We start from the raw sequence: 22,535 nt of genomic DNA, 5'->3' as shown, positions 1-22,535 counted from the left end.
GTTTTGAATTCTGCTCCTGTCTTCTGGAGTGTTAGCTATCCCTCCCAGTTTTGTGTCGTCTGCAAACTTGATGATCGTGCCTTCTAACCCTTCGTCTAAGTCGTTAATAAAGATGTTGAACAGAACCGGGCCCAGGACGGAGCCCTGCTTGTGGCACTCCACTTGTCACTTCTTTCCAAGATGAAGACGACGCTTTGGGGAGAATCACCCTTTGGGTTCGTTTGCTTAGCCAATTACAGATCCACCTAACCGTAGTTTTGTCTAGCCCACATTTTACTAGTTTCCTTGCCAGAAGGTCGTGGGGGACCTCATCGAAGGCCTTACTGAAATCCAGGTAGGCTACATCCACAGCATTCCCTGTATCGACCCAACTAGTTACTCTATCGAAAAAAGAGATCAGATTAGTCTGGCATGACTTGTTTTTGGTAAATCCGTGTTGACTATTAGCAATGACCGCATTTGTTTCTAAGTGTTCGCAGACCACTTCCTTAATGATCTTTTCCAGAATTTTGCCTGGTATTGATGTGAGGCTGACCGGACGGTAATTGTTTGGGTCGTTCTTTTTTCCCTTCTTGAAGATAGGGACCACATTCGCCCTCCTCCAATCTGCTGGGACTTCTCCCGTTCTCCAAGAACTCTCGAAGATAATTGCCAGTGGTTCTGAAATAACTTCCGCTAGTTCCTTCAGTACTCTTGGATGTAGCTGGTCTGGCCCTGGGGACTTGAATTCGTTTAGAGTGGCCAAGTGTTCCTGGACAACTTGTTTCCCTATTTGGGGTTGGATTTCCCCCAAAAATGTAGAGTTCACCACCATCTCAGGCAGTCTGTTCTACTGATGGACAGCTCTTAAAAGTCAAGAAATTCTTTCTAATGTTGAGGTGGAAATCCTTATCTTGGAATGTTCTGTTATGAGCTTTTTTCAGATGTTTAATAATAACTATCATATCACATCTCAGTCTTCTCTTTTCTAAGCTGAACATACCCATTTCTCTAGAATGTTTCTCATAAGGTTTGGTTTCCAGACCACTGACTATCTTGGTCATGCTTCTGTGGACACCATCCAGCTTGTTGATATCCGTCTTGAACTTTGATGCCCAGAACTGTACACAGTATTCTAGGTGTTGTCTGACCAAAGCAGAACAGTATGGATTGCTTTCTTTGATCTGAACACTATACCCCTCTTGATGAAGTCCAGGATTGCATTAGTTGTTTTTTTCCGCCTGCCACATGACACTGTTGAGTCATGTTTAGCTTTACTTTTCACTTGTACTACTTGTACTGCTTTTCAGTAGTACTGCTTTCAAACCAAGTGTTTCCATCCATCTTGTACTTGTGCACTTAATTTTGTAGTATGTAGTATGGATCATTTCTCTGTGTTGAAATTTATTTTGCTAGTTTTGACCCAGTTCTACAACTTGTTAAGGTAATTTTGAATTTTGTTCTTGTCCTCTGGGGTATATTAACTACCTTCCTCCAATTTAATGTCATCTGCAAATTTCATAAGCATTCCTTATATTCCATGATCAAAGTTATGTATGAAATTGTTAAACAACATCAGGCCCAAGGTGGGTACCTTTTGACTAGAAGGCCATCACATAAAAGATAAACTGCTTTCTTATCATTCTTTCTTTGTTATTTAGATGTTTGTCTGTCAGTGTTGCTACTGGAATTAGTATCTGAATTAATGAGTAACTGCAGGCAACAAAAGGCTGTATGTGTAAATAGTTTGCAACGAAGTCTCTCACTTGTGAAATTGATGATTAAATTGATGCTTGCTCAGTGGTGATCACAGAAGGTGCAAAAAGCCTCAGAGATGAACTGGTGTTTTCAAAGTTGAAAAGCATAAGGAAAGGACTTGCCCAATTTGTAGCATGTCAAGGGAAAAATGTAGCAAGAGAAAGACTATCGTACTTTGTAGCTTCTGTATTTTATTTTGAAAAGACCCTCTTAATTGCAGTAGGGATTCTCAGTAAGCTTGAAGTGCATTTCTGCAAAATGACCCAGTGACGAAAAGCCAGTTACATCTCTCATACTATTTGTAGAATTCTAGAAATAGCATCTGCTTTATGGCCCTGTTATTAGAACAATGCAATGGCTATATTAAAAATAATTTATTTCCCCTGAAGTACTTTTTTGCAACCTGCTTTGCAGGATGGTGTGAATTGGAAAAGCATCATAATATGATTAACCATTCAATTATGTTGCTCTGAAATAAGGAATAGGTTATAGCATAAGGGAAACCATAGAGTCCTAATCACGTGTTATGCATGAATAATTATTACAAAACCTAGAGTAGCAACCAAATACAACAGGCAGGGAAACAACAGACACCTCAGTGTAATATTTCTTTATAAAGATATTTTAAACCAGTGTATTTTGTTTTAAGGTGAAGATGTATTTATTATTATTTATTTATTTATTTTGTACATTTATATGCCGCCCTTCTCACCCCAAAGGGGACTCAGAGCGGCTTACAAATTACATTCACGTACAATACATTATATTATTAGCATAGTACAATACTAGCATTAAATTACTATATTGTACTATATCATTACATTGTAATATTATTAGTAATATTACATTTAATATTCAATATATAATTAATATTATTAAATTGTATTATCAGTATTATATCGTAATACATTATAATATCAATTATTAGAATGGGGGACGCCTGGCTAGACAGCAGTACATGTGAAAAAGATCTTGGAGTCCTTGTGGACAACAAGTTAAACATGAGCCAGCAATGTGATGTGGCTGCTAAGAAAGCCAACGGGATTTTGGCCTGCATCAATAGGGGTATAGTGTCTAGATCCAGGGAAGTCATGCTACCCCTCTATTCTGCCTTGGTCAGACCACACCTGGAATACTGCGTCCAATTCTGGGCACCGCAGTTGAAGGGAGATATGGACAAGCTGGAATGCGTCCAGAGGAGGGCAACTAAAATGATCAAAGGTCTGGAGAACAAGCCCTATGAGGAGCGGCTTAAAGAACTGGGCATGTTTAGCCTGCAGAAGAGAAGGCTAAGAGGAGACATGATAGCCATGTACAAATATGTGAGGGGAAGTCATAGGGAGGAGGGAGCAAGCTTGTTTTCTGCTGTTCCACAGACTAGGATGCGGAATAATGGCTTCAAGCTACAGGAAAGGAGATTCCACCTGAACATCAGGAAGAACTTCCTCACTGTGAGAGCTGTTCGGCAGTGGAACTCTCTCTCCCGGACTGTGATGGAGGCTCCTTCTTTGGAGGCTTTTAAGCAGAGGCAGAGGCTGGATGAGCATCTGTCGGGGGTGCTTTGAATGCGATTTCCTGCTTCTTGGCAGGGGGTTGGACTGGATGGCCCATGAGGTCTCTTCCAACTCTACTATTCTATGATTCTATGATATACAATATATTATATTATTATATATTATAAATTAAGTTGTAATATATATATATATATATATATAGAGAGAGAGAGAGAGAGAGAGAGAAAGAGAGAGAGAGAGAGAGAGTAACATGCTATGCCAATTATACATACACACACACATATGTATATATATACACATATATAACTAGCATAGCATGTTACTGGAGGAAGGGGCCTCCAGCTGATGCCAAAGGAGACAAGATGGAACTGTCTTCCCGACTCCCTCTGCTCTGGCCCCAGAGTGTCAGTTGGTGAATATACATCCTATTTACAGAATTGTTTAAAAGCAGTGATCTTTGAGAAACCAAATGGAACTGGACCATATTTTGAGGCACACCAGAATTATGGATCAAACCTAATTTGGTTTTAGTTGTGGATGATAGCAGTTATGGAAGGAATAGATAAAATAATCCATTGGGTTCTCACAGATATAATTGATAGTGTTTGTTTAGTGACGTTGTATGACCACCTTGGAATGTCCCCACTTTTCTCCAAAACCATAAATTTTCGGGCGGAACGCTTGAACATAGATCCCAGGCATCTGTAAGAGGAGGCTGGTAATTGGTTTTCCATCCTTCTGGTCCATTCTACCATATAATGTATGGTGGGGACAGATCCACCTTCTGCCCAAGTGACGAAGAGGAAATCAAGAAAAGGCTGCTATGAGATCACCTTAATTGTAGGTGCCTATTCTTTTGCCATGGAAAGCACTGTTTAATAAAAATAGGTAGATACTTTAATCATAGACTGTTTAATTTACCAATTAATAATGTTCATTATGCTATAAGCGAATGGATACATAGACACTTTTAATTTTATTCTGCAGTACTATGGCACCAGGATGGAAATGTCTAACAGAAGTATTTGAGTGCTTTCTCCAGGATCTGAAAGGCTATGCATTCTTTAAAAAAATCACCCATTTGTGTTTTCTTTAACTTCATGATTATGATTATTATTATGATTATTATTATTATCTTTATATCCCACCTTTCTTCCTATGGGGACTCAAGGCAGCTAACATCAATTAATATTAAAGAGTTTAAAAATAGCAATACAAAAGTTTAAAAAACAATTAAATAATAACAATGTGGTAAAAACAGAATTAAAATACAGCAAATACATTAAATGGCCTTTAAAACCCGTATCCCCCATTCTCCTACTGTCTTTTTTTGTAACGTGAAACACCTGTTTGTTTGCTGGGTCAAGATTTTCTGGTTATGTAAACATTGTGTGTGAAGAGTAAAATTTCCTGCTAAGGCCATGGGTGCCGTGCCTTTGCAGGTAATGGCCTGTTCCCTCTGCTTCTTTGCCTGGGAAGATCTTGGCAGCCTTGGAAGCAGTTGTGCCATGTCTAATGCAGCAGCGTGATCCATTCTGGGGCCAAGTTTAGAGTTTGCATAAGATCAAGCAGAGGAAAGACTCTCCCTGTGTTTGGGAGAAAATGGAAATTCCACATGAATGAGTAGAGAATGACCTTTGTAAAAAGTGGCTCGCAAGAAAATGTTCGGCTTTGATTGAAAACAAAGTTATGCTATAAAAAGAAACTAGAAACTTACCTATTGTATTTTTTTCCTTTTCTGGAAATTTTTTATATGACTTCTAGTATGTTAAGGTTTACTTCTTTACAGAAGACATGGTTTTTTGAATAGGATACTTTCAGTGTGTTATCATCCAAATTGAATAGAGAAGTACAGTGTTCCTTCACTACTTCATGGTTCACTTTTTGTGGATTCTCTGTTTCGCGGTTTTTCAATAAACTCCAAAAGAATATTATAAATCATAAAAAATTACAATATACAATCTAAGGAAGGGAGGAAGGAGAAGCCGAAGGGAGAGAAAAGGAGCCCAAGCAGCAACAAGAGGAGAAGAAGGCAATTTATCAACACATGATTGGTTGATAAAGACTCAAAATAGTGTATAACTACTAAAATAATGTATAAATATATAGTGTCCCTACTTTGCGGATTTTCACTTATTGTAGGTGGTCCTGGAACCTAACACCCACGATAAGTGAGGGGAGACTGTATATGTAATTCCTGCAGTTAAATTCAACATGGAAGAACTCAATATATAGTATATTTATCTCTGTCTGACTCAGAGCCTTTTTGCAATGTCTAGGGAAATGCAGGAATCATCTTAGAATGTAAACATTTTAACATTGGACTGACATGAAAATAAATGTTTCAGTATTGTAACTATTTTAATGTATTTTGAGGTGCTGAATAAAAAAACCACAAAATGTACTACATGCAGTTTTATCACAAATTTCATTACTAAGTTCAGTACTAAGTTTATTTTTATTTTTCTAGCTTTTTTCATCTTTTTTTATTTCCCAATGCTTTATTTCAATGCTACTGAAATTGAAAGTGTGTGTTACTCCACTGCAAATATTCTTCAGTGATTCAGAGTGATGACTGGTGTTTGCTCTTTCTTGTTTAAGTCATATGAGAATGCACCATTTCCTGGAGTTTCTGTGGTATTTGAGAAAACGGAGAAAGATCATGGATTCATTCAGAAAACTCGAAACCTTGATATCCTTCAAAAACCTTCCTTGCGCCAATCTCCTTCCATTCTTCAATATAGTTTTCATAGTTGAGTGCATTTGTCCATTTTAGCACTTCATCCTCTTCCCATTCCATCACTTTATCTATTCCTTTATCTAGATTGCCTATCAATCCTTCTGTAGCTCTTTGAATTAAGATGGTTGTAATCGTACTAAGTTTATTTACGCACCTCTTATAACATAGAAATGTCAAAACAAGTTGAGAAAAAAAACTGTATGATTCAGTAAATGTACATTTCTTTTGGATTTAGAACACTAGGTTCCAGGCCCATAGCCAGGATTTTAATTCCAGGGGAGGGCTAGGATTTTGGTTCGGGGGGGGGGGGGCTGAGTCTGGGTGAGAGAGGATCTAGCCTAGCAAACCTTTTGTATAGTTATCCCAATACCCCCATGCATATGGGCTATATTAAGCATGGTGATCAGATCATGATACGAATAAACGTAACAGTTTAAATAATAAATGTAAGGCCTTATCGCAGACCATCCTGAGAATTGGGGGGGGGGGGGGCTGAAGCCCCTCAAGCCCCCCCTCCCCCCCGGCTACATGCCTGCCAGGTTCCTATAAAATCAGGATACAATTCTTAAAATGTTTTTATGCCCTCTATTTTTCAGGCCTGTTATTTGCCCAGAGCTGATTGGGCAGTCTTTATGTAATCATGAAGCAGTTACCCAGCATATCTTGTGTTGATTGGTCTTTCTGCAACAGTTACAGGAAGCCATTTGTCAACTGAAATAAAACAAACCAATGCAATGCAGAAAGGCCATCCTAAATACATTTGACCCATGGTCAGTAGCTGAAGGAAAAAGAACAGGGAGATAACAGGCAGGGCTTGTTCTGCAGTTGAAAACCTTTACATACCTTTTCTGGCCCAATCTGTCTCTGCTTTGGTGAAATATACTCTTAAAATAATCCCAGAGACATTTCTGCTCCCTATAGCTTGATTCCCTGTACCTGTGTGGAGAAAGGAATTTTGAGTATGGCTGGCAGAAACTTCTTTACCTATAATTAATACACACACAGAGGAAAAAAACCAGTTTAAATAGAGATAGAAAAGTGATTGTGTTTTTTTTAAATCATACATTAAAATTGTCTGTTGCTGTGCATCTGTAAGAAAAGAATGTCAAGAATGCTACCATAAGGAATCTGTTGTATGAATAAGTGTTCTGGTTTTTATGGTCAGATTACTGGCCAAGCATCCTATGTCTGACATTGGCATTTGAAGGGAAACCTTAATATTACACCTCAGCTCTTACAGTAGCTTCCAGCTATCTATAGTTTGGCAAGCACCCTTGAAATGAGATATGCACATCATGGCCATTGTTAAATACCCATTGAATTGGTCAGAAAATATGAATGGATAGACTCATGCTGTTAGAGGATAATTAGATTGTTTTTTTTATAGCAAATCTAATCTGTACAATCTAGCTACACTTACTTTAAAATCCAGGTTCAGGAGGGCAGGTTGTACTGTGTGGGTTCCATAAAATCAGATTCTGAATACAATGGATTGGTCTTTAAGGTGACATGAGACTTTTTGCTACTAATTTTGGTTTTATGTAACAACACATAACACATAATGTATACAATAATTTTGACCAAAATGTAGATGAAGGCCCAGAAAGAAACATGAGAGACTAAAAGGGCATAATGGTTAACCTTTCCCTAAAATTGTAAGCAGTAGTTAGGACATGAAAACGTTTTTTGAATGCATGGATTCTTGAAACACATCTTAGTACAGTTCCTAAAACATAGTGTACAGTGTCAGAAATACAGTTCTATCTTAAAATCTCTGACTCCCAAATGAAAATTGCTTATGTTTTTTTAAAAATAGTATATTTGGATGTTGACTTAAAACTTAGCACTGTCCTGGAATAGTTGCATGCAAGCAGTGTAGTAATAATTCTCACTGAAACAGCTGTGGGAATTTGTGTTACCTTATATCTTTCACTGCAATTCACACTGATATTCCCACGTACTTCCTTCTCTTTGAATTTGTTGTTTCTTTCTGGACTGCAAAGAGCTTACTTGATATTTTCAATTTCCCATGTGGTTTATTTGATTGAATGAAAGCCTGGACAATTAAATCATTGAATGCATTCCATGTTTAATAGCTCCTTCACTGCTTTCTTTTGATAAGATGATATAAAGGAGATGCCTGTTTCCTACCCCAAGCAGCTCTGATTTCAAGTTTTTGAAACTGATTGATACTTTACCTTTTGTTTCTGCAATAATAAGAGGAAGAGCTGTGAATGTAACAATTTGGCTTTGAGCCAGGGAAGGACTATGCTTGGGATTCTCAAGCTTATTGCGGTTTTGTGCACAGAAAACTAAGGCATAAAGATATTCAGGGAGTAAGGTGCTGATTTGGGGAAAGAGTCAAACCATCCTCACCTCTAGTGGATCTCCTTGTGTCTGCTTTTCTCCCAATAAGTTATTACTTTATACCATTTAATGGGATACATCTCCTTAGCTCACTAACATCAAGAATCTAGCCAATTAGAGATCATTTACTGGATGACTTAGACTAATCTATTTCTAAACCAGGATGTTACTCCTCTCCTTCACACATTTTAATCCAATTTCTTCCTCCTCCTCTGCAACAAATATTCAAATTGCTATGAATTGATAATTTCTATAATACATTTTTCATACGTAAGTGAGAGAGGAGGCCTATCTACTATAAGTCTCACCTCAGTGGTATTTTCTGTTCTCCCACGTTAAACAAGGACTTTTTCCTCTTGCTTTGATAACCTCTTTGTTCAGAGATTCAGTCAAATTTTGTAGTGGGTTGTAGTAGCAATTTTTTCATTTTGTTGATCATTGAGCAGAATTTCCCTAATGGTTGATCTTCTGCGTATAACTTGCCAATTTATGTATTTTACTAATTGATTTCACTATAGTTACCTGCTCTAAGTCTTTGGGGTACAGATTAAGCTAAAAATTAAATATTTATCAGTCTCATATTCTGGAATCCCGAGTAGGTAAACAATAAAATAAATATTTATCAGTCTCTCATTCTTGGGAGGGGGGTAGATTAAATGTAGTACATATTCATTAGTCTCACTTTTTGTGATATCAGCAATTGCAGTGGGACGGTGCCACACCAGTGCTGAGCACATTCATTTTGCTTTAGTTTTATTTTATCTTAGTAATATTTTCCCATTTCCCTCAGGATTAATGGATGTGTGTATATCATGATCTAATGACATTAATACAATTGATACAAAAAGATATAGTGAGTGACTAAATAGTAGTTTTTGTAGCTTTTGGTGATTCTGTCATCTATGATGTTTAATCCATCCACCCTTCATCTTTTGAGATTTGCAGTTACCTGGAAAAGTAAAAATTCCAGACTCCAATGGTTTTCTTTTGAAGGCTTCAGATGTGGGGAAACAATTGTGTGAACAATTTGTCAAATTTCTTGTATACCTGTTTTGATAATCATATATCTAAGTACATACATAAGTCAGTATTATACACCAATGTTTTGTACACTTTTTCTTACAAAAAACATTTGAAATGGTGGTGTCCATCCCTTTCTCTACTATTTCATTGCCTTAATTGCTAAAGGAAGTACCCCATTGTATTGCTGTGAAGTAAAGCAGTGCATCAGACTGGTTACAGTTCGGATGGTCTAAGGCAGTGGTACTCAACCTGTGGATCCCTAGGTGTTTTTGCCTACAACTCCGGAAATCCCAGCCAGTTTACCAGCTATTAGGGCTTTTTGGGAGTTGAAGGCCAAAACATCTGGGGACCCATAGGTTGAGATCCATTGGTCTAAGGCAAGCTAAAGAAAGCAAATGCAAAATGTGTGTAGAGAGAGGAAGGGGATTAGTGGGAAGACTTCAGATTGTGAGTTGTGAGTGTAACCTCAGAAGGGCAGATCTTAGTTGCATAACTCTTTGGTCTTCTACCTTTACAAGTTTTGATTATACCCTTCAAGCATAGGGCAGTTCTGCATTCTTTTTCCATCTTGACTGTGGCTGGAAAACTACTGACATCTGTTATTATCTGGATATCAGAAATAATTTTCACTAAGCAAAGCAGTTCTGAAATAATAAAAGGTTCAGCTTCATTGAGCCATGGAAATCTCAGGTCATTTTTAATGGGAGCTTTCTGAGATAGTTATTAGGGAAGTACAGATGTTATAGAGAGCCAGCATAGTGCTGTGGCTTGCATATTGGACTAGGATACTGGAAAACTAGGATTTTAATCCACATTCTTCATACTTGAAACCATACTATTCTTGGTTGTTTTATGGTGTAGGAGGAGAAAATCCACATGTGCATCTGTGTCTTTGGGTCAACTTCCAAGTGCTAAAGTAAATTTGATGTTTTTTTGTAACACAACCTTCAGCATTTGAGAGATGAAAGTTGTGGCCAAGCAACCTCAAAGTATCCCCAAGATGGCAAAAGTTACTAGTGACAATAAACACACAAACTTGGAGAGGCTGCAGCAGTTTGCTTTGGATTGAACCTACAGTGAAGGGAAAGATTCAGCTCCACTTCATCCTGCTGAGTTTACTGAATTCAAACAAATTACAGTAGAGTCTCACTTATCCAACATAAACGGGCCAGCAGAATATTGGATAAGCGAATATGTTGGATAATAAGAAGAGATTAAAGAGAAGCCTATTAAACATCAAATTAGGTTATGATTTTACAAATTAAGCACCAAAACATCATGTTATACAACAAATTGGACAGAAGAAGTAGTTCAATATGCAGTAATGCTACGTAGTAATTACTGTATTTACGAATTTAGCACCAAAATATCACGATATATTGAAAACATTGACTACAAAAATGCGTTGGATAATCCAGAACGTTGGATAAGTGAATGTTGGATAAGTGAGACTCTACTGTATGTGCTTTGGACTCAGTTTGCAGTAGTTGAAATGAACTGAGGATACAGGAGGAAAGTGGGAAGAGGAGAGAGAAAGTGGTTGTCTCCCTTTGGAGAGAGAACCTTAAGGAAGCAAGACTTTTCAAGAAGCCACCCCCCTCCCAAAGCAATGGAAAAATCTAAAATGTGGGTGACAGAGATCAAGAGTAAATAGGTGGGAGAGCAAAGTTGAAATGTAGAAATTTGGATGTTATGGAGAAATTATGCAGCTGCTCCGGTACCTTAAGAAGCACTGATCTAAGAAAAGAAAGAAGAAGCAATGTTATGATAAGTGGGGTAGAATATGTGTGGAGTTGCACAGAGTTGCTGTTTTGAATGAGTCAGATGCTGTGTGACTGTGATTCCAACATCTGATTCCTTCCTAAATTTAGATTTAATGGGAAATGACAATATTTTGGGGGTTTTTTCGTGTTTTCCAATGATATTTTAATTATGTGTTATTTTGAAGAACTTTGGTGACTAGTTACTTATTTGGTGTAACAGTAGGTGTAGCTATATCTCTCATTTCAGGAGTGAGCTGGCATGTTGTATTTCACATACACATTTCTGGGTTTTTTAAAGGAAAAATCCTACTCCCTACAGGGAAAGAAAAACATTCCTCTTTGTTTACAGTCTGTATCAGTGACATTTTCTCCACAAAGACTAGTAGCTCTTATCTATTTTAGTTCTGCAATTAAAGGACAGAGCAGGGGTTCATATACAATATGAATCCCAGCTCAGTGAGACTTAGCACCAGTGTGGGACCAATTCCTCTTGTCTCATCATAGTCCTGCTGCTGAAACTGATCCCTCTCCAAAACTGGGCTTTTCACCAGGATTGCCTGATACACACTGCCTTTTTAAATGCTAAAAAAACATTGAATACATCTAGTTTTCCCACCTACATTTCCAATTTAATATTATTCAGATGATGCCATTTCCCCTATATATGAATTGTGGTCAACTGCACACTAAACACAAAAACAAAAAACTACATCTTTGAGACACACAATTGTCTTCCTGACATTAAAATCAACTAAATGTTTTGTCATAAATTGCAGGAACAAAAATTAAACCATGCTGATTGATAGGCTTTTGATGAAGGCCTCTCCACTATTTTCTTAGAATGCATTTTGATAATGATAATAATAATAATATAATAATAATAATAATAATAATAATAATAATAATAATAATAATAATAATCTCTATTTCTAGACCTCTCTCTCCCCCCAGAGGGACTCAGGGTGATTAACATACATATAAACGGCAAACATTCAATACCACAATTTCTTCATTAATATCAAAAGTATAAAATGACAATAACATACACATTATAATAAAAATTCCACATTAGAAAAACAATAAATTTAAACATGGCCGTCAGTAAAAACATGATTGCGCAGAGTGAGCATATACCTGGACCAATTTAAGTGACCAAGTTGCTGAAAATGTTCAGTCCTTGTTCTAGTTTCACTTAGACCATAGCTGCTATGGTGTGGCAATTATGTCAGTCCTTCTCCTCTCCGTAAGCTAAGGTGCACAGATGTGTCTTTAACAGTTTCTTAAAGGAGAGAAGGGTGTGGGCCATTTTAATTTCTTTAGGGAGGGAGTTCCAGATGCGAGGGGCGATCACGAAGAAGGCCCCCTCTCTCGTTCCTACCAGCCGCACTTGTGACAGGGGTGGGACTGAGAGCAAGGCCTCCTCCGCTGCCCAAAGTGCCTGAGATGGTCTATACAGGGAGATGCGATTTGACAAATAGCCTTTGAAAATGGCTATGGTTTTTGAAAATGTATACACACTTAAAAAGTCAGAAAATGTCAAATAATGCTTGAGTATATCAGTGTGTAGCTGAAACAATAAGCTATTGTCTCTCTGTGCCTACACTTATCTCACATAGCCAGGCAGAGCTTGGAAAAAAATTGGGGTTACAAGTTCTAGACACCTCCTATCTCCAGCATGCCTGTTTTATCTGCTGGGAGGGAGGGGGGTTGGGAATTTTGTCCCCAAAAGTATATTTTCCAAGCACAAAAGTCAGATATCCCTACACTTTAAAGCAGGACTTCTTAAGATTTTCTACTTGGGACTCCTTTTGGCCTGAGAAAGTTTTATGTAACCTGTGTGTATAGGTATATAAGATACATATAAAATCAAACATTTCCTGATAATCAGCATTTGCAAGGCTTGCTAAACAAGCTAATTTTTCTTTAGAGAAATACAGACGAAGCATCTTCTGCAGAGTATACTGTAAACACTGCACAACACTCATATAAATGTCTAACACTGCCACCAGGTGATGTTCAGAAAAAAAAATTGGGACCCCATTTGTGGTTGGGACTCACAATTTAGGAAGCAGTGCTTTAAAGCATAAAGGTGGGGGGGGAAGCATTACTTGCCATGGGGAAAAAAAGATTCTTACGTGTTTGACTGACCATTAGAATGTGTAGAGTGGTCATGGCAATCACTTCAGAAGAGAAGGGAGTACAATAACTGATCACAAAGTCATTGTGTGTTTTCTAATTTTTAAAATTTCTTATTTTGCAGGTGTGTTGTTGTGCTGTTCAACCCCAGGAAGAATAAGCAACATCATATTCTGAATAGTTCCAGGTGAGTAAAACTAATAATTCTCAAGTGCTAGCTTTCATAACTTTGCTCAGAAAGGAAAATGCAGATGCCTTTCCTAACGTTAGCAAGCAGTGACTTTTCTCCATGTGGGAACACTTCAAATAAATCCACATCATTTTCTTACATTCTGCAACCAATGGTCTGAGGGCACAGAGTGAGAATTCAATGTTTAATGCTCAATAGCTAATATCTTAAAGCAGTAAATAAATGAATAATGAAACTTCTAACTAGATTCAATTTTGAAATTACAATTTCAGTCACTTGTTTTGTTAGAATTGGATATAGTTGGTATGTGTGCTAATACTCACATATTGATGAATTCAGGTAACTGATTACAACGATTTTATTCTGCAGGTGTTACCTAACTAAAGCAATAAACTTTAACAGAATATGTTCTTGCATGGTTATGTTGCTGTTTCTTTCTTGATGTGTTTCAAGATGAATTTGAGCTGATGATCTGATTAAAAGCCCTCTTTCCTCTAAGCATGATTCCTTATCAGATCTACAGTGTTAAGTAAACCTGAGTTGGCAAAGCATGCAAGGAAGATATCAGTTTAATGTAGACATGCAAAGGCATATTCTGTGTTCATTTTATTTACCCTTTGTTGTACTTGCCTCTGCAGCTTAAACCTCTTGAGGTTCAAAAAGCTTTTAGAAAAGGTTTAGAAGATCTGAAAGCCAGCATTTCTTCTAATGAGTCACTATAGACAGGAACAGGGGAATATTTTACAGTTGGATTACAATTCCTATCAGCACAACCCAGTGTAGCCAATGATGAAAAGATACAGCGGATTGTAATCCAACATTCCTGAAGGCTACTGTTGCCAACCCCAATTACTGAACGCAAGATTTTAGGTTTTGGTCATTGTGGACATTTCCTCCAGGAGACTGCTTAAACTCAAATGACAGCTTGGCTTCATTTTCAGTCAGTCCTCTCATTTGTGTCTGGACTGAAAACTAAATATATATTCTGACATATTTCACCATATACTTTTTTATGCAGGAAGACTATAACGGCCCTTGCTTTCTCACCTGATGGCAAATACCTGGTTACTGGAGAGGTAAGTGGTGGTGTTTGGTGGAATGCTGCAGATAAAACAAAACTACTTCCTGAACATTGAGCAGCTACAAGATGGTTCTTCTTGAAGTGGGAAGAGAAGGTTGAGTTTCTTCCTTATATGAAAAATAAAATGAGGGTTTGGAGGGAGGAGTTTGGTGTTGGCAGATAAAAAAAATGGTATCAGAAATGAGTTAGCAGCTAGTAGAGAGAAAGTGTGGGAAATGGGGTGAAGAAGTAAATTTGCTACATAGAGGGATTGTGAGTTGTGCATTTGCTGCTGGCAGAGAATGGGGGAGCAGAACTTGGCTTCTTTGAAATGACTGTTCTGTTAGAATAGGATATAGTAGGTTTTAAAAAGTGACTTTGGATTTGAGGACTCACTTCGGGCTTGTATTGTTTTTGACAAGCATTAGACTCCATCAAGCAAGCCATTGCAGGATTGGAGCAGGGCTGTTGATGACAGCATGTTGGTTTTTTTTTGGGGGGGGGGGGGGCTTCATAGGGTCGCTATAAGTTAAAACTAAAAGCAGTTAATAAAAATAAATGAGTTATTTGCCTTTCTTTTATTAACATTTCCTGGGAAATGTGGTCTTTAATCTCTTTTATTAAAATACTCCTTCACACAGAAAACCCAAAAGTTGGAAACCCATTCTAAAAGAGGCAGCCACATGAGCCACCATAATTAGTGGCTAGGATGTGAGCGGAGGCATAGATTAGTAATTGAACACATGATTTCCATATAGGAATATAGGTTTTTGCTTTAATTCCTGAGATTTCCAAGTCAAAGGTCTTGAATAGTAAATCTGGGAGAGACCTACTTATAATTGAAAATACTGTGGAGATCTGCTTATAATTGAAAGTACCATATTTCATCACATAATAGCCACATACCCCTTATTGCAGTCCCGGTTTGGGGATTTTTATATTCCCCACATAATAGTTGCACCACCACCCACATGCCTGCCTCTTGGAACAGGCCCTGTAGCTCCAAGGGGCAAGTGTGCAGGTGGGTGAAGTCAGAAGAACTGGGAGGCTTCCCTCAGCTGCTACCAGCTGACTGAGGCTTCACCCACCGGCACACCTGTCGGGGAGAGTTGGTAAGTTTCCCTTGGCTGCTGGCAGCCAAATTTATTTATTTATTTACAGTATTTATATTCCGCCCTTCTCATCCCAAAAGGGGCTCAGGGCGGATCACAATGTATACATACAAGCCAAACATTCAATGCCATGTGAACATAGAGACAAAGACAAAGACACAGAGGCAATTTAACCTTCTCCAGCTTCCAGCTTCCTGAGGGTATGCTCGATTCCGGCCATAGGGGGAGCAGCTGCTTGATCATCCACTGTGATACCGACTTTCATGGTGTCATAAATTAGTTAAATTAGCCTCCCCACATAGTGGTACCTAAATTTCCTACTTGATAGATGCAACTATCTTTCGGGTTGCTTAGGTCAACAACGAACAGGGCTATTTTTTATTTTAATGGTCAGGTGCTCACTTTGACGTGAGTTGGCCTCGAACTCATGACTTCTTGGTCATAGTGATTTATTGCAGCTGGCTACTAACCAGCTTACACCACAGCGCACCCCCCCTCCCCCCGGTACGCCTTACTTGCCTGTGAATGCCAGCAGGAGAGACTTACCAGGCCTCCTTTTCTGTCCGGGATGAGTTTGGAAGTCTCAATCAGTCCTTGCTTGCCCACACGTGCTAGTTGGAAAGAGAAAGCGACCTCGTATTTCACTGCATAATAGTTGCATACCCCCTATTTGAAGGAAAGAAAGGGTGGAGTGTGGCTATTATGTAGTGAAATATGACCCATTAAACTGACATATATAAAAGGAACCTTGTGTTTTTGGCAAAGGAAATCAGTATGATGTTATCTGAAATGAACTTTTTTCAGGAATGGAAAACAGGAGATATGGTTTGCATTTGGAATGCATAATTGGTGATTTTTTGCGTAAAGACAGTAATTGACTAAATGAGAGATAATTGGTTGAGACTAATCCTGACTAGACAGAGGTAGTCCTGGTCAGATTTAAGACCTGCTCTGGAGTAGAAAGTGAAACTTTCTTCCATAGCATTCCTCTGGAAAAATCAAGTTCACATTTTGGAGGTGCTTCTAGTCTTGATTTTTGTTCATGGATGATCAAGCAGTAACTCTCTAATCCAGCACTGTTTTGCTATTTGTAGGAACATCTGTTCTCAATGAGATGAAGTTGTAATTCCTATCTGTAATGGATTATTGCAATATGATTCACATGGGGTTGTCTTTCAAGAGTTTGGGAAATATGGTTCAAAATGCAGCAGTAAGAATGTCAAGGGGCACCCACTTAGACCTGTGCTGCAAAAGTTCCAAATTCCAATTCATAATGATCATGACATTTAACAACCTCTTGCCTGAGATCTGACACAAAAACTCCTCTCTGTCTTAAGAGAAAGAGAAGGAGCCATTTGGAATGGTTGCAATTGAATTGTGGAAATATTTACCCAAGAAGGCTAGATTGGTGAAGTCTTTAACAGCATTTTGCCACATGGCAGACTTCTTTGTTTTGGCAGGCATTTGTTTTATGAACTTTATCTTGGTTTTGTCTCCTGCATTTGTGTTTTATTATTGTCATTACTGCTGTTTTGGAATTTTATTGACTGTTGTGATTGTCTTTGGCCACCGGTGGTAGAATGTAAGCATCAGACTGGTAGACCAAACTTCTACCTTATTATAAACAAAATTATAATAATTAAAATATACATAATAATATAGAAGCTCTAATTTTCATGTGTTGTGATTTTTCTAAAGTGTTTAAGGAGGAAACTAGCTCATGTTGTCTCAATAGTTGTGCCTTTGGAAATCATTTTGAGAGATTAATGACCAGTCAGTTGGAGAGATGAAATCATAGAGAAGAGATTTTAAGTGAGAATTAGCTGAGGACATTGTATATGTCTTTTTTTTTTTTACTTCATGGGAGAAATAGAGGAAGAGGACCAAAAGCTTCTGATTACTGGTTTCTGACTTGGATTTCACTCGGGGGCGGGGGATACAAAAAAAGACAACCTTAACTGTATGACTTTTTTAAAAGAAAGGAAAGCACATTTGGAAGAAAGCCTTGAAAATAGTGACATAGATGCTGGTGCCTGTGGGTTTTGGCAGGGTTTAGTTGCTGGCAAAAAAAGTTTCCTCCTTTTGAAAGCTGCATAAAGGGAAGACAAAGATGACTGTATCCAGTTTCTAATGCACACCAGATACACAATGCTCATACTGTATGTGTTATGAAGCCTGAATTGCTGGATGCCTGAATCCCGCAAAAATGTTGACTGTCCTCTTCTTGTCCACGTTGGATGACTGCCATGCATGTCCTTTGAGGCTGATTAATTTCAAGCTCTGTACACATAGTCTCTCAAATGCCTTGGATGTTAAATATTGAATATGGGGGAATGTCACCCACAACCAAATGATAATTAAATTTTAGATGTTCGCTATGGGTCAGGGTCAGAGTTGGTTGCTAGGGCATGTCTGATTTGTGTGTCTGTAGCTAGGTTAACATATAAGAAGTGTTTTGCTGGAAATGGGATGTTAGAGTAAATTGGAACATAGGTGCATAGATGCCTTTGATAGATTGCATGTATGGCCATGTTGAGTCGTGATGATCTCCCACAATATCTGTTCCCCAGCACCTGTGACTTGGAATGATATTACCACTGCTCACAATACTGTGAGGTTGGAAAGTACCACTCAGGCCACCTAGACCAGAGCTGTCTGACATGGGGACAGGCCATTATGATGTTGCAGTGTGCCAGAAACTGGCACTAAATTTCTACCTATTGGATGCAATTTTTTTATTATTTACTTGAACTTTCCCAAAGGAAAATCAGCCAGTGGCTCAGAGACTGGCACTAGTCCAGGAAGCACCACTTGTGAGTTTAGTGCTAAACCAAACCCAACTCCTTCATGGGACACAGCATCCATTTCAAATGCCTATTCATTGTCTGTTTAAATACTTTCTTGAAGAGTGATTGATCATCTACCTAGGCAAACTGCTCTACTATTGTATATTTAGCACTGCATAGTTTTTAGAAACTGAATGTAGTTCACTATAAGAAGATTTTGCTTCTTACAGTGAAGACTGAAGAATCTCAGCAGATGGTTTCTCATTTCTAAATTGGACCAAGTTGAAGTCCCCAAATTCTCTGGAATTGCGTAATTAGCTTTTCCTATTACTGTCCTCCCCAGCAAATGGAAATCATTGTGACCAAGTTACTTGTAACTATTAAACTAGGGTTATAACCGTTTCCTGGCTTATCATGTAGTGTCATGATGTCCATTTCCCGAGGTTACTAGTTATTTTATTTTTATTTATTGTTAATCAAGTAACTTAACAGATTAAAGTGTGTTATGGTCCAGTTATGTTTTTGATTAAGTATATTTGCCACACTCCAATCTCACTGTAATTTAGCTAAATCCGAACACAAGAAGATACAGATTAAAGGGAATTCATAGCACACTTCCAAGGCATGTCCCAAGTTGCTAACATATTTGTCATCCCCACCCTCTCCCATTTTTTGGCCTTTGAACAGAAAGTCCCAATATGAATCCTGAAAACAGAGGAAGCCTCTCTTCTCTGGGAAATTACACAAAGCATGGGCAAAATGTAGCCCCCTGAATATTGTTGGAAGCAGATTTCCACAGCCCTAGCTAATGTTGAAGATGCTGTGAGTTACAGTCTGACAACATAAGGAGGGCCACACTTTGTACATCCCTGTTTTCAACTCAAATATCCTTTCTTTTCCTTTCTCACTGATAACAGGGGAGGCAAATAAACTTGACCTTGAAGTTTAATAGCCCGCAACCCAAATTCAACTTAATGAAAACATATTCAACACGAGGAAAGAGGGACAAAAGAGGTGAAATTAAGAGAATTGGAAGAAGATTGAAAAGAAATTTAAAACATTTGGTAGCTTCTTGAGTCCCCCAATGTTTGGGTTAGCATTTAAAAGTCAGTTTGGCTGTTTAGAAGGACACAAATTTTAAATTTTGTGGAATATGAGGTGAGGTTGACATATGACTATATATCCTCGAACACAGAATATTAGCACCTGGAATATGCCATACAGTATTCAACATCTACAGAGGTTGAAGTGATACATTGTCATCTTTTAGGGAGGCTGAAGTAAATGTGAAAACTATTTCCAAATCTGTTCCAATAAGAAAAATAATAATAATGAGAGATAATCCAGGTTATGTGTGAAGTTGATGTCTGCTGAAATGTGTCAGTTTGATTGTTATGTCAGGGGAGAAGTAGACCATTGTGCCAGCCACAGTGGACTTTTATTATTTTATTCTTAAGCTCTCAATGCATAAGAGGTCAGGGCCGGCCGGACATATTTTTTTATATAAAGCGGGGAGGGGAAATTGCGCCCCCCCGCCTCCTGCGCCCCGCCGGCGGGCCCCGTCTCCCGCGCCCTGGCTGCGTGAGAGGCGGGGCCAGGGTGAGCTGCGTGGGAGGCGGGGCCAGGGTTGGCCCCGCCTCCCACGCAGGTCGCCCTGGCCCCGCCTCTCACGCTGCGTGAGAGGCGGGGCCAGGGCGTGGGGGGCGGGGCCAGGGTTGGTCCCGCCTCCCACGCAGCTCAGCTTGCCAGTCTGGCCTTTTCCAGGGGGCCAGACTGCAGCAAAGGTCCTTGCAGTCCACGATCGCGGCCTGCAAGGACCTTTGCTGCAGTCTGGCCCCCTGGAAAAGGCCAGACTGGCAAGCTGAGCTGCGCGGGAGGCGGGGCCAACCCTGGCCCCGCCCCCCACGCAGCTCATCCTGGCCCCGCCTCTCACGCTGCGTGAGAGGCGGGGCCAGGGCGCTCAGGCCGGGAGGTGAGGCTCCGCCCAGACGGGGCCTTGCCTCCCTTCCAGCGCGCTCTGGCCTTTTCCAGGGGGCCAGACTGCAGCAAAGGTCCTTGCAGGCCGCGATCGCGGCCTGTAAGGACCTTTGCTGCAGTCTGGCCCCCTGGAAAAGGCCAGGCCGGCGAGGCTGAGCTGCGCGGGAGCCTCCCGTGCAGCTCACCCTGACCCCGCCTCTCACGCAGCGTGGGAGGCGGGGCCAGGGCGCCTGACGGCGCCCCCCCCGGGCCTGCGCCCAAGGCGGCAGCCTCACGTGGCCTCCGTGTTGGGCCGGCCCTGTTAGAGGTTTTCTTGTCTGCAAGCTGTCAAGAGGCTTAGTTAACCCTAGCTAGAAAAGGTAAAGTGTTGGATTTTTTCAGTCAGGTTGCTATAGAGATGTTGATTAGTAGGTCACCTTTTTATAGGCCCTGTGAATCATGAAGAAGCTGTTGAGTCATAGTTGCCTGTACTTCTCTGTATTTCATTTAAAAATAAGTGATTTGTGTCAGATGCAGTGCAATAACAAGGTGTTGATTTAGCAAAGCCAGTTAGGAGTGATATAATATCTTGCTGTTCATTGTTCAGTCTTAATACAAAAAGCATACTCACTAATGAAATATTTTTAACTATGTTATCTGTTCTTCTGGGAGGTTTTTTTTAAATCTCATTCTCTGTTCTTTATATTTAACTCATGGTTCTCATAATTAAGACTGCATATTGTTATTGCCCTTCTTTCAAGATTAGTGTCACTAACCAAGTTTTCCTAAAACTTTATTCAATTTCTTAATGGTTCTTAATGTCCTCAAGGATTATTCTTTTTTAAATAAATAAAAAGTATCAAAAATCTTTAAGTAATAAGTAATGGCTGTTAGTTAATGATAAATAATGCTCTCAACGCCTTTTCTTTGCTTCTTAAGCACATTCCATCTAAATGCTCCTCTGGCATCTCAATAAGCTGGTGTTTGAGGCTGTCCTTATCAGTACAAGATCATGTGTTGACTGTTACTAAGATTTAGAAAAATGTCCATGCCACCCACCCAGATCTGAGTTTGCTATCCTGTATCTTAGTCTATCATGATATGTAGATTGAAAAGCCCAGGAATTCCATGGACTCAGCAGAATTAGACTGACAATCTATAAAACAACAGTCTTAAATTGTTGGTTCTTGTTTTAAAAAAAAAGATGGCCTTGCAAATTCCAGTGTGGAAGAGGGAGGCAATATACAAGGTATGGCAACTAACAAATACTGAATATGTGAAACATCTAGATTAGAGTTTGGAAAAGTTCCTTTTTTAGACAACATCTTCCAGAATCAAAATTGCTGATCTGTCCAGTAGCTGTGCCAGCTTGAGAGTTATTAGTGTTACGGTCCAAAAAGAAACTTTTTCAAGTTCTGATTTAGACCTTCATTTTTCAACATAATGTCACCCAGAAGCGATGGGCTTCACCAGCTACCATGGCCAGCCTGCTGCCATCCAGTGTGGCCAGGATGGCACGAAGCTGGAAAATGCTTATCTATTCATGTTAGTCCAAGCCCTTTTCACTCCCAAAGGGCAATGTTTCAGTAATTATATCTGCTCTCCTATTGTCTTTTCTGTTTATAGACTGAGTGAGTGTCATTCTGCTTTTCTGCTTTTCTTCCTGAAAGCCCAGCAAAGAGGGATAAGCAGGATTTAGTTTCAGATTTCCACGAACTTTGCATCTTCAGGGGAAGTTTCTTTTATATCCGGAAGGAAAGGAGTTGCATAGCCTCCCTCTCCCTAGTTTTAAGGGCTCTCTGCAAAGTAACATGATTATTTTATGGAAGACTTACTTTCAGGGCCGGCCCTAGGTAATTTTCAAGTGTAAGCTAACAGAATTTGCCCCCCCCCCCAAACCAATCACTGAAAATAAATAAAAGCGTTGGATAAGCAAAAATGTTGGATAATAAGGAGGGATTAAGGAAAAGCCTATTAAACATCAAATTACATTATAATTTTACAAATTAAGCACTAAAGCATCATGTTTTACAACAAATCAATAGAAAAAGCAGTTCAATACATGGTAATGTTATGTAGGAATTACTATATTTGCGAATTTAGCATCAAACATTGAACTGGGCTATAGGGCAGTGTGGACTCAGATAACCC

General features: G+C 39.2%; 1 protein-coding gene and 1 long non-coding RNA gene across 4 annotated transcripts in view; one reads left to right on the top strand and one right to left on the bottom strand.

Annotated features, from left to right (window-relative positions):
- mapkbp1 (mitogen-activated protein kinase binding protein 1) overlaps positions 1-22,535 on the top strand; it is a 141,726-nt gene that overhangs the window by 66,532 nt on the left and 52,659 nt on the right. For all 3 annotated transcript variants that reach the window (XM_062968150.1, XM_008104288.3, XM_062968149.1), the window contains exons 4-5: positions 13,405-13,467; positions 14,489-14,546. In XM_062968150.1, the coding sequence (XP_062824220.1) occupies positions 13,405-13,467; positions 14,489-14,546 (121 nt within the window). The remainder of the gene's footprint in view (positions 1-13,404; positions 13,468-14,488; positions 14,547-22,535) is intronic.
- Positions 4,202-16,311, bottom strand: LOC134295470 (uncharacterized). The gene is made up of 2 exons (XR_010002050.1): positions 16,189-16,311; positions 4,202-4,837 (listed from the first exon to the last, which is right to left on the bottom strand). It is a non-coding gene; the product is annotated as an uncharacterized LOC134295470 (long non-coding RNA).

This window comes from Anolis carolinensis, chromosome 1 (genome assembly GCF_035594765.1).
Source record: "Anolis carolinensis isolate JA03-04 chromosome 1, rAnoCar3.1.pri, whole genome shotgun sequence".
In the NCBI taxonomy this organism is placed as follows: domain Eukaryota; kingdom Metazoa; phylum Chordata; class Lepidosauria; order Squamata; family Dactyloidae; genus Anolis; species Anolis carolinensis.
Note: the sequence above shows the minus strand (reverse complement) of the source record. Positions and strands in the feature narration are given on the sequence as shown.